Below are 12,769 nucleotides of genomic sequence, written 5' to 3'. Positions count from 1 at the left end.
ACCTTTCCACGCCATGCCGCAGTCAGTACGCTGTATGTGACCTTTCCACGCCATGCTGTAGTCAGTACGCTGAATGTGACCTTTCCACGCCATGCTGTAGTCAGTACGCTGTATGTGACCTTTCCACACCATGCTGCAGTCAGTACGCTGTATGTGACCTTTCCACACCATGCTGCAGTCAGTACGCTGTATGTGACCTTTCCACACCATGCTGCAGTCAGTACGCTGTATGTGACCTTTCTATGCCATGCCGCAGTCAGTACGCTGTATGTGACCTTTTCACGCCATGCCGCAGTCAGTACGCTGTATGTGACCTTTTCACGCCATGCCGCAGTCAGTACGCTGTATGTGACCTTTTCACGCCATGCCGCAGTCAGTACGCTGTATGTGACCTTTCCACGCCATGCCGCAGTCAGTACGCTGTATGTGACCTTTCCACACCATGCCGCAGTCAGTACGCTGTATGTGACCTTTCCACGCCATGCTGTAGTCAGTACGCTGTATGTGACCTTTCTATGCCATGCTGTAGTCAGTACGCTGTATGTGACCTTTTCACGCCATGCCGCAGTCAGTACGCTGTATGTGACCTTTCCACGCCATGCCGCAGTCAGTACGCTGTATGTGACCTTTCCACACCATGCCGCAGTCAGTACGCTGTATGTGACCTTTCCACGCCATGCTGTAGTCAGTACGCTGTATGTGACCTTTCTATGCCATGCTGCAGTCAGTACGCTGTATGTGACCTTTTCACGCCATGCCGCAGTCAGTACGCTGTATGTGACCTTTCCACGCCATGCCGCAGTCAGTACGCTGTATGTGACCTTTCTATGCCATGCTGTAGTCAGTACGCTGTATGTGACCTTTCCACGCCATGCTGCAGTCAGTACGCTGTATGTGACCTTTCCACGCCATGCCGCAGTCAGTACGCTGTATGTGACCTTTCCACACCATGCTGCAGTCAGTACGCTGTATGTGACCTTTCCACACCATGCTGCAGTCAGTACGCTGTATGTGACCTTTCCACGCCATGCTGCAGTCAGTACGCTGTATGTGACCTTTCCACGCCATGCTGCAGTCAGTACGCTGTATGTGACCTTTCCACACCATGCTGCAGTCAGTACGCTGTATGTGACCTTTCCACACCATGCTGCAGTCAGTACGCTGTATGTGACCTTTCCACGCCATGCCGCAGTCAGTACGCTGTATGTGACCTTTCCACACCATGCTGCAGTCAGTACGCTGTATGTGACCTTTCCACACCATGCTGCAGTCAGTACGCTGTATGTGACCTTTCCACGCCATGCTGCAGTCAGTACGCTGTATGTGACCTTTCCACGCCATGCCGCAGTCAGTACGCTGTATGTGACCTTTCTATGCCATGCCGCAGTCAGTACGCTGTATGTGACCTTTCCACGCCATGCCGCAGTCAGTACGCTGTATGTGACCTTTCTATGCCATGCCGCAGTCAGTACGCTGTATGTGACCTTTCCACGCCATGCCGCAGTCAGTACGCTGTATGTGACCTTTCCACGCCATGCCGCAGTCAGTACGCTGTATGTGACCTTTCTATGCCATGCCGCAGTCAGTACGCTGTATGTGACCTTTCCACACCATGCCGCAGTCAGTACGCTGTATGTGACCTTTCCACACCATGCTGCAGTCAGTACGCTGTATGTGACCTTTCCACACCATGCTGCAGTCAGTACGCTGTATGTGACCTTTCCACACCATGCCGCAGTCAGTACGCTGTATGTGACCTTTCTATGCCATGCCGCAGTCAGTACGCTGTATGTGACCTTTCCACGCCATGCTGCAGTCAGTACGCTGTATGTGACCTTTCCACACCATGCTGTAGTCAGTACGCTGTATGTGACCTTTCTATGCCATGCCGCAGTCAGTACGCTGTATGTGACCTTTCCACGCCATGCTGCAGTCAGTACGCTGTATGTGACCTTTCCACACCATGCTGCAGTCAGTACGCTGTATGTGACCTTTCCACGCCATGCTGCAGTCAGTACGCTGTATGTGACCTTTCCACACCATGCTGCAGTCAGTACGCTGTATGTGACCTTTCCACGCCATGCTGCAGTCAGTACGCTGTATGTGACCTTTCCACACCATGCTGTAGTCAGTACGCTGTATGTGACCTTTCCACACCATGCTGCAGTCAGTACGCTGTATGTGACCTTTCCACACCATGCTGTAGTCAGTACGCTGTATGTGACCTTTCCACACCATGCTGCAGTCAGTACGCTGTATGTGACCTTTCCACGCCATGCTGCAGTCAGTACGCTGTATGTGACCTTTCCACAACATGCTGCAGTCAGTACGCTGTATGTGACCTTTCCACACCATGCTGCAGTCAGTACGCTGTATGTGACCTTTCCACGCCATGCTGCAGTCAGTACGCTGTATGTGACCTTTCTATGCCATGCCGCAGTCAGTACGCTGTATGTGACCTTTCCACACCATGCCGCAGTCAGTACGCTGTATGTGACCTTTACACGCCATGCTGCAGTCAGTACGCTGTATGTGACCTTTCCACGCCATGCTGCAGTCAGTACGCTGTATGTGACCTTTCTATGCCATGCCGCAGTCAGTACGCTGTATGTGACCTTTCCACGCCATGCCGCAGTCAGTACGCTGTATGTGACCTTTCCACGCCATGCCGCAGTCAGTACGCTGTATGTGACCTTTCTATGCCATGCTGCAGTCAGTACGCTGTATGTGACCTTTCTATGCCATGCTGCAGTCAGTACGCTGTATGTGACCTTTCCACACCATGCTGTAGTCAGTACGCTGTATGTGACCTTTCCACACCATGCTGCAGTCAGTACGCTGTATGTGACCTTTCCACACCATGCTGTAGTCAGTACGCTGTATGTGACCTTTCCACGCCATGCCGCAGTCAGTACGCTGTATGTGACCTTTCTATGCCATGCCGCAGTCAGTACGCTGTATGTGACCTTTCCACACCATGCCGCAGTCAGTACGCTGTATGTGACCTTTCTATGCCATGCCGCAGTCAGTACGCTGTATGTGACCTTTCCACGCCATGCCGCAGTCAGTACGCTGTATGTGACCTTTACACGCCATGCTGCAGTCAGTACGCTGTATGTGACCTTTCCACGCCATGCTGCAGTCAGTACGCTGTATGTGACCTTTCCACACCATGCCGCAGTCAGTACGCTGTATGTGACCTTTCCACACCATGCTGCAGTCAGTACGCTGTATGTGACCTTTCCACACCATGCTGCAGTCAGTACGCTGTATGTGACCTTTCCACACCATGCTGCAGTCAGTACGCTGTATGTGACCTTTCCACACCATGCTGCAGTCAGTACGCTGTATGTGACCTTTCCACGCCATGCTGCAGTCAGTACGCTGTATGTGACCTTTCCACACCATGCCGCAGTCAGTACGCTGTATGTGACCTTTCCACACCATGCTGCAGTCAGTACGCTGTATGTGACCTTTCCACACCATGCTGCAGTCAGTACGCTGTATGTGACCTTTCCACACCATGCTGCAGTCAGTACGCTGTATGTGACCTTTCCACACCATGCTGCAGTCAGTACGCTGTATGTGACCTTTCCACACCATGCTGCAGTCAGTACGCTGTATGTGACCTTTCCACACCATGCTGCAGTCAGTACGCTGTATGTGACCTTTCCACACCATGCCGCAGTCAGTACGCTGTATGTGACCTTTCCACGCCATGCTGCAGTCAGTACGCTGTATGTGACCTTTCCACACCATGCCGCAGTCAGTACGCTGTATGTGACCTTTCCACACCATGCTGCAGTCAGTACGCTGTATGTGACCTTTCCACGCCATGCCGCAGTCAGTACGCTGTATGTGACCTTTCCACGCCATGCCGCAGTCAGTACGCTGTATGTGACCTTTCCACGCCATGCCGCAGTCAGTACGCTGTATGTGACCTTTCCACGCCATGCTGCAGTCAGTACGCTGTATGTGACCTTTCCACGCCATGCCGCAGTCAGTACGCTGTATGTGACCTTTCCACGCCATGCCGCAGTCAGTACGCTGTATGTGACCTTTCCACGCCATGCTGCAGTCAGTACGCTGTATGTGACCTTTCCACGCCATGCTGCAGTCAGTACGCTGTATGTGACCTTTCCACACCATGCTGCAGTCAGTACGCTGTATGTGACCTTTCCACACCATGCCGCAGTCAGTACGCTGTATGTGACCTTTCCACGCCATGCTGCAGTCAGTACGCTGTATGTGACCTTTCTATGCCATGCCGCAGTCAGTACGCTGTATGTGACCTTTCCACGCCATGCCGCAGTCAGTACGCTGTATGTGACCTTTCCACGCCATGCTGCAGTCAGTACGCTGTATGTGACCTTTCCACGCCATGCCGCAGTCAGTACGCTGTATGTGACCTTTCCACACCATGCTGCAGTCAGTACGCTGTATGTGACCTTTCCACGCCATGCCGCAGTCAGTACGCTGTATGTGACCTTTCCACACCATGCTGCAGTCAGTACGCTGTATGTGACCTTTCCACACCATGCTGCAGTCAGTACGCTGTATGTGACCTTTCTATGCCATGCTGCAGTCAGTACGCTGTATGTGACCTTTCCACGCCATGCCGCAGTCAGTACGCTGTATGTGACCTTTCCACACCATGCTGCAGTCAGTACGCTGTATGTGACCTTTCCACAACATGCCGCAGTCAGTACGCTGTATGTGACCTTTCTATGCCATGCTGCAGTCAGTACGCTGTATGTGACCTTTCCACGCCATGCCGCAGTCAGTACGCTGTATGTGACCTTTCCACACCATGCCGCAGTCAGTACGCTGTATGTGACCTTTCCACGCCATGCTGCAGTCAGTACGCTGTATGTGACCTTTCCACACCATGCTGCAGTCAGTACGCTGTATGTGACCTTTCCACACCATGCTGCAGTCAGTACGCTGTATGTGACCTTTCCACGCCATGCCGCAGTCAGTACGCTGTATGTGACCTTTCCACGCCATGCCGCAGTCAGTACGCTGTATGTGACCTTTCCACACCATGCTGCAGTCAGTACGCTGTATGTGACCTTTCCACACCATGCTGCAGTCAGTACGCTGTATGTGACCTTTCCACGCCATGCTGCAGTCAGTACGCTGTATGTGACCTTTCCACACCATGCTGCAGTCAGTACGCTGTATGTGACCTTTCCACGCCATGCTGCAGTCAGTACGCTGTATGTGACCTTTCCACACCATGCCGCAGTCAGTACGCTGTATGTGACCTTTCCACACCATGCTGCAGTCAGTACGCTGTATGTGACCTTTCCACACCATGCCGCAGTCAGTACGCTGTATGTGACCTTTCCACGCCATGCCGCAGTCAGTACGCTGAATGTGACCTTTCCACGCCATGCCGCAGTCAGTACGCTGTATGTGACCTTTCCACACCATGCTGCAGTCAGTACGCTGTATGTGACCTTTCCACGCCATGCCGCAGTCAGTACGCTGTATGTGACCTTTCCACGCCATGCTGCAGTCAGTACGCTGTATGTGACCTTTACACGCCATGCCGCAGTCAGTACGCTGTATGTGACCTTTCCACACCATGCTGCAGTCAGTACGCTGTATGTGACCTTTCCACACCATGCTGCAGTCAGTACGCTGTATGTGACCTTTCCACGCCATGCTGCAGTCAGTACGCTGTATGTGACCTTTCCACACCATGCTGCAGTCAGTACGCTGTATGTGACCTTTCCACACCATGCTGCAGTCAGTACGCTGTATGTGACCTTTCCACACCATGCTGCAGTCAGTACGCTGTATGTGACCTTTCCACGCCATGCTGCAGTCAGTACGCTGTATGTGACCTTTCCACACCATGCTGCAGTCAGTACGCTGTATGTGACCTTTCCACACCATGCTGCAGTCAGTACGCTGTATGTGACCTTTCCACGCCATGCCGCAGTCAGTACGCTGTATGTGACCTTTCCACACCATGCCGCAGTCAGTACGCTGTATGTGACCTTTCCACGCCATGCTGTAGTCAGTACGCTGAATGTGACCTTTCCACGCCATGCTGCAGTCAGTACGCTGTATGTGACCTTTCCACACCATGCTGCAGTCAGTACGCTGTATGTGACCTTTCCACGCCATGCTGCAGTCAGTACGCTGTATGTGACCTTTCCACGCCATGCTGTAGTCAGTACGCTGAATGTGACCTTTCCACGCCATGCTGCAGTCAGTACGCTGTATGTGACCTTTCCACGCCATGCCGCAGTCAGTACGCTGAATGTATCCTTTCCACGCCATGCCGCAGTCAGTACGCTGTATGTGACCTTTCCACGCCATGATGCAGTCAGTACGCTGAATGTAACCTTTCTATGCCATGCCGCAGTCAGTACGCTGTATGTGACCTTTCTGACCTTTTTACGCCATGCCGCAGTCAGTACGCTGTATGTGACCTTTCTGACCTTTCCACGCCATGCCGCAGTCAGTACGCTGTATGTGACCTTTCCACGCCATGCTGCAGTCAGTACGCTGTATGTGACCTTTCCACGCCATGCTGCAGTCAGTACGCTGAATGTAACCTTTCCACGTCATGCCGCAGTCAGTACGCTGTATGTGACCTTTCTGACCTTTCCACGCCATGCCGCAGTCAGTATGCTGTATGTGACCTTTCTGACCTTTCCACGCCATGCCGCAGTCAGTACGCTGTATGTGACCTTTCTGACCTCTGTTTATTTTCCAGTGGATTGACGTGTAAAGTGAGCGCTGGAAATGACACGGCGTGCCTTACCACCCAGTTACTTGCAGCAGTTGCTAGGCTTGAGCCTGCTCTAATTTCCTTGGTGTTGGCGTTCCGCTATTGGGCCAGGGTGAGAACTATCTTCTTATAATGTTCATCATGGAATCGATGTTCTTTTATCCAGATCTGTAGTCGCACATATCGCACAGTGGATGTCATGTAATACATCATTGCTCTCTCTCTCTTCCAGCTATGTCACATAGACTGCCAGGAAGAGGGCGGCATACCATCTTACTCCTTTGCCTTAATGGTGGTATTTTTTCTGCAGAAAAGACAGCCAGCAATCCTGCCAGCGTATCTGGGGTCCTGGGTAAGCAGACAATACTGGTTCAGCCATAAGAGATGAATTGCATACCAATGTGTTGTTGTATTGCATACAGTCATTGGCACGTGTAATGTAAGAAGTGTAATCCAGAGACTTGGATTATAGCAGTCCTGTAATCATGGAAACAGATGTCTGTGTATCTGTACAGTTATCCCCATGTGCACCACCTGTACAGTTATCCCCATGTGCACCACCAGTACAGTTATCCCCAGGTGCACCACCCGTACAGTTATCCCCAGGTGCACCACCCGTACAGTTATCCCCAGGTGCACCACCCGTACAGTTATCCCCAGGTGCACCACCCGTACAGTTATCCCCAGGTGCACCACCCGTACAGTTATCCCCAGGTGCACCACCCGTACAGTTATCCCTAGGTGCCCCACCCGTACAGTTATCCCCAGGTGCACCACCTGTACAGTTATCCCCGGGTGCACCACCCATACAGTTATCCCCGGGTGCACCACCCGTGCAGTTATCCCCAATTGCACCACCTGTGCAGTTATCCCCAATTGCACCACCCGTGCAGTTATCCCCAGGTGCACCACCCGTGCAGTTATCCCCATGTGCACCACCCGTGCAGTTATCCCCATGTGCACCACCCGTGCAGTTATCCCCATGTGCACCACCCGTGCAGTTATCCCCATGTGCACCACCCGTGCAGTTATCCCCATGTGCACCACCCGTGCAGTTATCCCCATGTGCACCACCTGTGCAGTTATCCGCTTTCTCCTCTGCCTCTTTCTCTTCAACAATAGATAGAAGGCTTTGAATCAAAGAGGCTGGATGATTACCATCTGAAGGGTGTGTACGAGGAGCATCATGTGGAGTGGGAATACCGACCGGTCAGCAATGACAACAAGAGCTCAGGAGTAGATGGAAGGGGAAGAGCAGCAGGATGCAAAGCAGAGAGCCGGAAACACAAGCAGAGGCACGGAAAGGTCTGTTCTCTGCTGCACAAAGGGGGCTGAGGAATGTATGTATATGGTCACCAAATTACCAGCAATGTTACAATGGCGCTCTCTTTTCCTTCTTACAGTGCCGCTTGGTGCTAGAGCCTCCCCACCAGGTGTCCCTTGGTCAACTGTGGCTGGAGTTGCTTAAATTTTACACATTGGAGTTTGCAATGGAGGAATATGTGATCAGTGTGCGAGTACAAAGCCTTCTAAGCAGGGAGAGCAAGAACTGGCCAAAGAGGCGAATAGCCATTGAGGGTAAGATTTAACCCCCTCCACTCTACTGTCTTTTTGCAGCGGGGTACACTGGGATTCCACAGGGAATACATCGGGGTGTAGAGTTGGATCTTGATCCAGAGGCACCAACAGGCTAAAGCTTTGACTGTTCCCAGGATGCACAGTGCCGCCTCCTCTATAACCCCAGGTCACTAACAGGTGGGACTGCGCTAGGCAGGCCTGAAAAGAGCTTTTTAAGAAGACTTCAAGGACCGCAGCACTGTTTATGTCATTATGACATACTGTGCTGCGGCTCCATCACCTCCCCAGCAGCGCTGCATACTCCTGCGGACGGGTTCCCGGGTACTTGCAGCGGATGCGCACCGGTCTTCAGGCACACCACCGGAAAGGCAGGGGATAGTATTCGACCCTGTTTCTAGTTCCGAAACCCAATGGGTCCTTCCGGACTATACTCAACCTCAAATCTTTGAACAAATTTGTAAGCGTGTCCTGGAAACTCTGTGCTCTATTATACTGGCCATGGTACCCGAAGACTATATGGTATCTCTGGACATACTGAATGCTTACCTACATACAGTATACCTATTGCCATATCGCATCAACATCTGCGGTTTGCTATTGGCAGCCTACAATATCAAATCCAGGCTCTGCCATTTGGACTGGCCACGACCCCTTGGATCTTCACCAAGTTCATGGCCATGATGACAGCTTTTCTTCGCGGTCAGGGAATCATGATCCTGCTGTATCTGGACGACTTGCGGATCCTGGCGAACTCCCAAGAGGTTCTCCTCGGTCATCTGGAACTGACGGTGAAATTCCTACAAGCCCACGGGTGGCTCATCAACTGGAAGAAATCCTCACTGGTCCCTGATTAGAGAATGGTGCACCTGGGGGCACTGCTAGACGCACACAGCCAAAGACTGTTTCTGTCTCCAGAGAAAGTCCTGAAACTTCAGGACAGGATCAGATACTGCCTTTCTCGCCCAAGAGTGTCGATGCACTCGGCAGTGCAAGTACTAGGTCTCATGGTGTCGGCTTTCGACATGGTAGAGTACTCTCAATTTCATTCCCGCCCTCTGCAGAGGTTAATCCTTTCCAAATGGGACGGCCTGCATCATCGGATCAGGTATCAAATGATCTCTTTGACTCCGGAGGTTCGTCTGTCACAGCTGGTGACTACAGGACCAACTGTTGAGCAGGGGCCGTCCCTTCTGGATCCTGCTGACTACGGATGCCAGTCTGCGGGGTTGGTGCACGGTGCTAGAGCAGCACTCTCTCCAGGGTCGGTGGACCAAGGAGGAATCTCTCCTCCCGATAACCATTCTGGAATTGCGGGCAGTGTTCATTGCTTTGACTCTTGCCCTGCCTCTGGTACAGAACAGGCCTGTTCAAGTGCAATTAGACAACGCCACCATGGTGGCATACATAAATCATCAAGGCGGCACTCGAAGACGCATGGCAATGATGGAAGTGTCAAAAATCCTTTGTTGGGGGGAACGCCGTCTGCCAGCAATATCGGCAGTGTTCATTCCTGGAGTCCTCAACTGGGAAGCGGATTTTTTCGGTCGTCAGGACGTTCACGCCGGAGAGTGGAGTCTTCATCCAGAAGTCTTTCAGCTCCTCGTGGACAGGTGGGGCCTACCAGATGTAGACTCTATGGCGTCTCGACACAATCACAAGTTCCGGTCTTCGGGTCAAGGACAAGGGATCCTCAGGCAGCATTCGTGGACGTACTGGCAATTCCATGGAACTTTCGGCTGCCATACGTGTTCCCTCCAGTGTCACTCCTGCCCAGGGTACTACGGAAGTTCAAACAAGGAGGAATACTACTTCTAGTCCCTCCAGCATGGCCCAGACGGCATTGGTTCTTAGACCTGCAGAGTCTATCGACAGAGCGTCCTCTTCTACTTCCTCAATGACCGGACCTCGTTCACCCCTGTGTTTCCCGGACCTGGCCAGACTGGCTTTGACGGCGTGGCTCTTGAAGCTTCACTCCTGAGGGCTAAAGGAATCTCCGAGGCGGTTTTCCAAACTGTGCTAAAGGCCCGCAAACCGGTTTCTGCATGGATTTATTACAGGGTCTGGAATTCTTACTTCACCTGGTGTGCTGCTAAGAATTACAATGCATACAAATTCAGAACTTCTAGACTTTTGGCCTTTCTGCAACAAGGCTTAGACTTAGGCCTTCGTCTGGCCTCCCCAAGGTTGATATTTCTGCCTTGTCGGTGTGGTTTCAGAGAAAGATTGCATCTATTCCTGACGTTCATACTTTCACTCAGGGTGTTTTATGGATTCAGCCTCCCTATGTCCCTCCTGTGGCTCCATGGGATCTGTCTGTTGTCTTGAATGCCCTACAAGGGTCTCCATTTGAACCTCTTGAGCAGGCATTCCCAACCTCAAGGCACACCAACAGTGCAGGTTTTCATGATATCCAGGCTTCAGCACAGACGGTAAAATCAAAATAACTGAGGTACTAATTAATTCACCTGTGCTCAAGCATGGCTATCACAAAAAACTGGACTGTTAGTGTGCCTTGTGGACCGAAGTTGGGAATGCCTACTCTTGAGTCTGTGGACCTTAAACGTCTTGCGCTTAAGGTCGTGTTTCTACTGACTATTGCCTCTGCTAGGAGGGTGTCGGAATTAGGCGCTTTTTCCTGTCGTCCACCCTTTCTGATTTTTCACCGTGACCCGGCAGTTCTTAGAACTCGTCCCAATTATCTACTTAAGGTGGTGTGATCTTTCCATCTTAACCAAGAGATTGTGGTTCCGACCGTTATCTCTTCTGGTTTGTCCTCCAAAGAGAGGTCTTTGGATGTGGTACGGGCTCTCCGTATTTACGTGGAGAGGACTTCCTCTCTCAGGAGGTCCGATACCCTTTTTTGTACTTTTTGGTTTTTGCTAATGTGGCTGGCCTGAGAATAAGCAAACCTTGGCCAGATGGATTAGAATGGTGATTGCACAAGTATATGCACAAGTTGGCCTTCCAGCTCCTGCTGCTATCAAAGCCCATTCTACTCGGTCTGTTGGACCTTCTTGGGTGGCCCGTCGAGGCGCGTCCGCTGAACAATTGTGCAAGGCGGCTACGTGGTCCTCCGTGAACACGTTCATTAGGTTTTATGCCTTTGATGCTTCCGGGTTCTTTGCCCGCTACAGTGCGTCCCCTCCCATGAGGAACTGCTTTAGGACATCCCCGATGTACAGTATTCCCTGTGGAGTACCAGTGCACCCCGCTGCAGAAAAAGAGATTTATGGTAAGACTTACCATTGTTAAATCTCTTTCTGTGAGGTACACTGAATTCCGCAGAGCGCCCACCCTGACGCACTTAGCTTCTTTGGGTTTGTATGGCATTAGCCGCTGTTCTCTTCTCCTGTCGTGAGAACGTGGTTCTATGTGACTAACATCTTCCATCTCTTTTACCTGCTACTGCATTGGACTGGTTAACAAAACTGAGCTCCAGTATCCGGAGGCGGGGATATAGAGGAGGCCATGCAATGCATCCTGGGAACAGTCAAAGCTTTAGCCTGTTGGTGCCTCTGGATCGAGATCCAACGCTATACCCCAATGTATTCACTGTGGAACCCAGTGTACCTCGCAGAAATAGATTTAACTATGGTAAGTCTACCATAGATCCCCTTTTTACTAGTACAGTTAAGCACAGAGGGTCTATGGTAGAGCATTATTAGTGACATTCACAAATGTATGTATCGTTTTAGGAACTTGTCAGAATAGTTGCCATCAGATTTGTTCAGTAAAGAACCACCCGGAGTGACCTAGCATCTCCTGGAAGACTACAGGGTTAGGGTTAGTGACCGAGCATCTCCTGGAAGACTACAGGGTTAGGGTTAGTGACCGAGCATCTCCTGGAAGACTACAGGGTTAGGGTTAGTGACCTAGTGTCTCCTGGAAGACTACAGGAGTTAGGGTTAGTGACCTAGCATCTCCTGGAAGACATTAGGGTTAGGGTTAGTGACCTAGCATCTCCTGGAAGACTACAGGGTTAGGGTTAGTGACCTAGCATCTCCTGGAAGACTACAGGGTTAGGGTTAGTGACCTAGTGTCTCCTGGAAGACTACAGGAGCTAGGGTTAGTGACCTAGTGTCTCCTGGAAGACTACAGGGTTAGGGTTAGTGACCTAGTGTCTCCTGGAAGACTACAGGGTTAGGGTTAGTGACCTAGCATCTCCTGGAAGACTACAAGGTTAGGGTTAGTGACCTAGTGTCTCCTGGAAGACTACAGGGTTAGGGTTAGTGACCTAGTGTCTCCTGGAAGACTACAGGGTTAGGGTTAGTGACCTAGTGTCTCCTGGAAGACTACAGGGTTAGGGTTAGTGACCTAGTGTCTCCTGGAAGACTACAGGGTTAGGGTTAGTGACAGAGCGTCTCCTGGAAGACTACAGGGTTAGGGTTAGTGACCTAGCATCTCCTGGAAGACTACAGGGTTAGGGTTAGTGACCTAGCATCT

The 12,769-nt window shown here is 51.5% G+C and overlaps 1 protein-coding gene across 1 annotated transcript in view; it reads left to right on the top strand.

The window, feature by feature from the left end:
* TUT4 (terminal uridylyl transferase 4) overlaps positions 1–12,769 on the top strand; it is a 424,536-nt gene that overhangs the window by 194,311 nt on the left and 217,456 nt on the right. Inside the window, exons 9-12 of the mRNA XM_063938888.1 lie at positions 6,734–6,860; positions 6,981–7,100; positions 7,871–8,053; positions 8,152–8,326. Coding sequence (XP_063794958.1) covers positions 6,734–6,860; positions 6,981–7,100; positions 7,871–8,053; positions 8,152–8,326 — 605 coding nt within the window. The remainder of the gene's footprint in view (positions 1–6,733; positions 6,861–6,980; positions 7,101–7,870; positions 8,054–8,151; positions 8,327–12,769) is intronic.

Source organism: Pseudophryne corroboree, chromosome 9, assembly GCF_028390025.1.
Source record: "Pseudophryne corroboree isolate aPseCor3 chromosome 9, aPseCor3.hap2, whole genome shotgun sequence".
Lineage (NCBI taxonomy): Eukaryota > Metazoa > Chordata > Amphibia > Anura > Myobatrachidae > Pseudophryne > Pseudophryne corroboree.
This window is presented reverse-complemented; position numbering and strand designations above follow the sequence as displayed.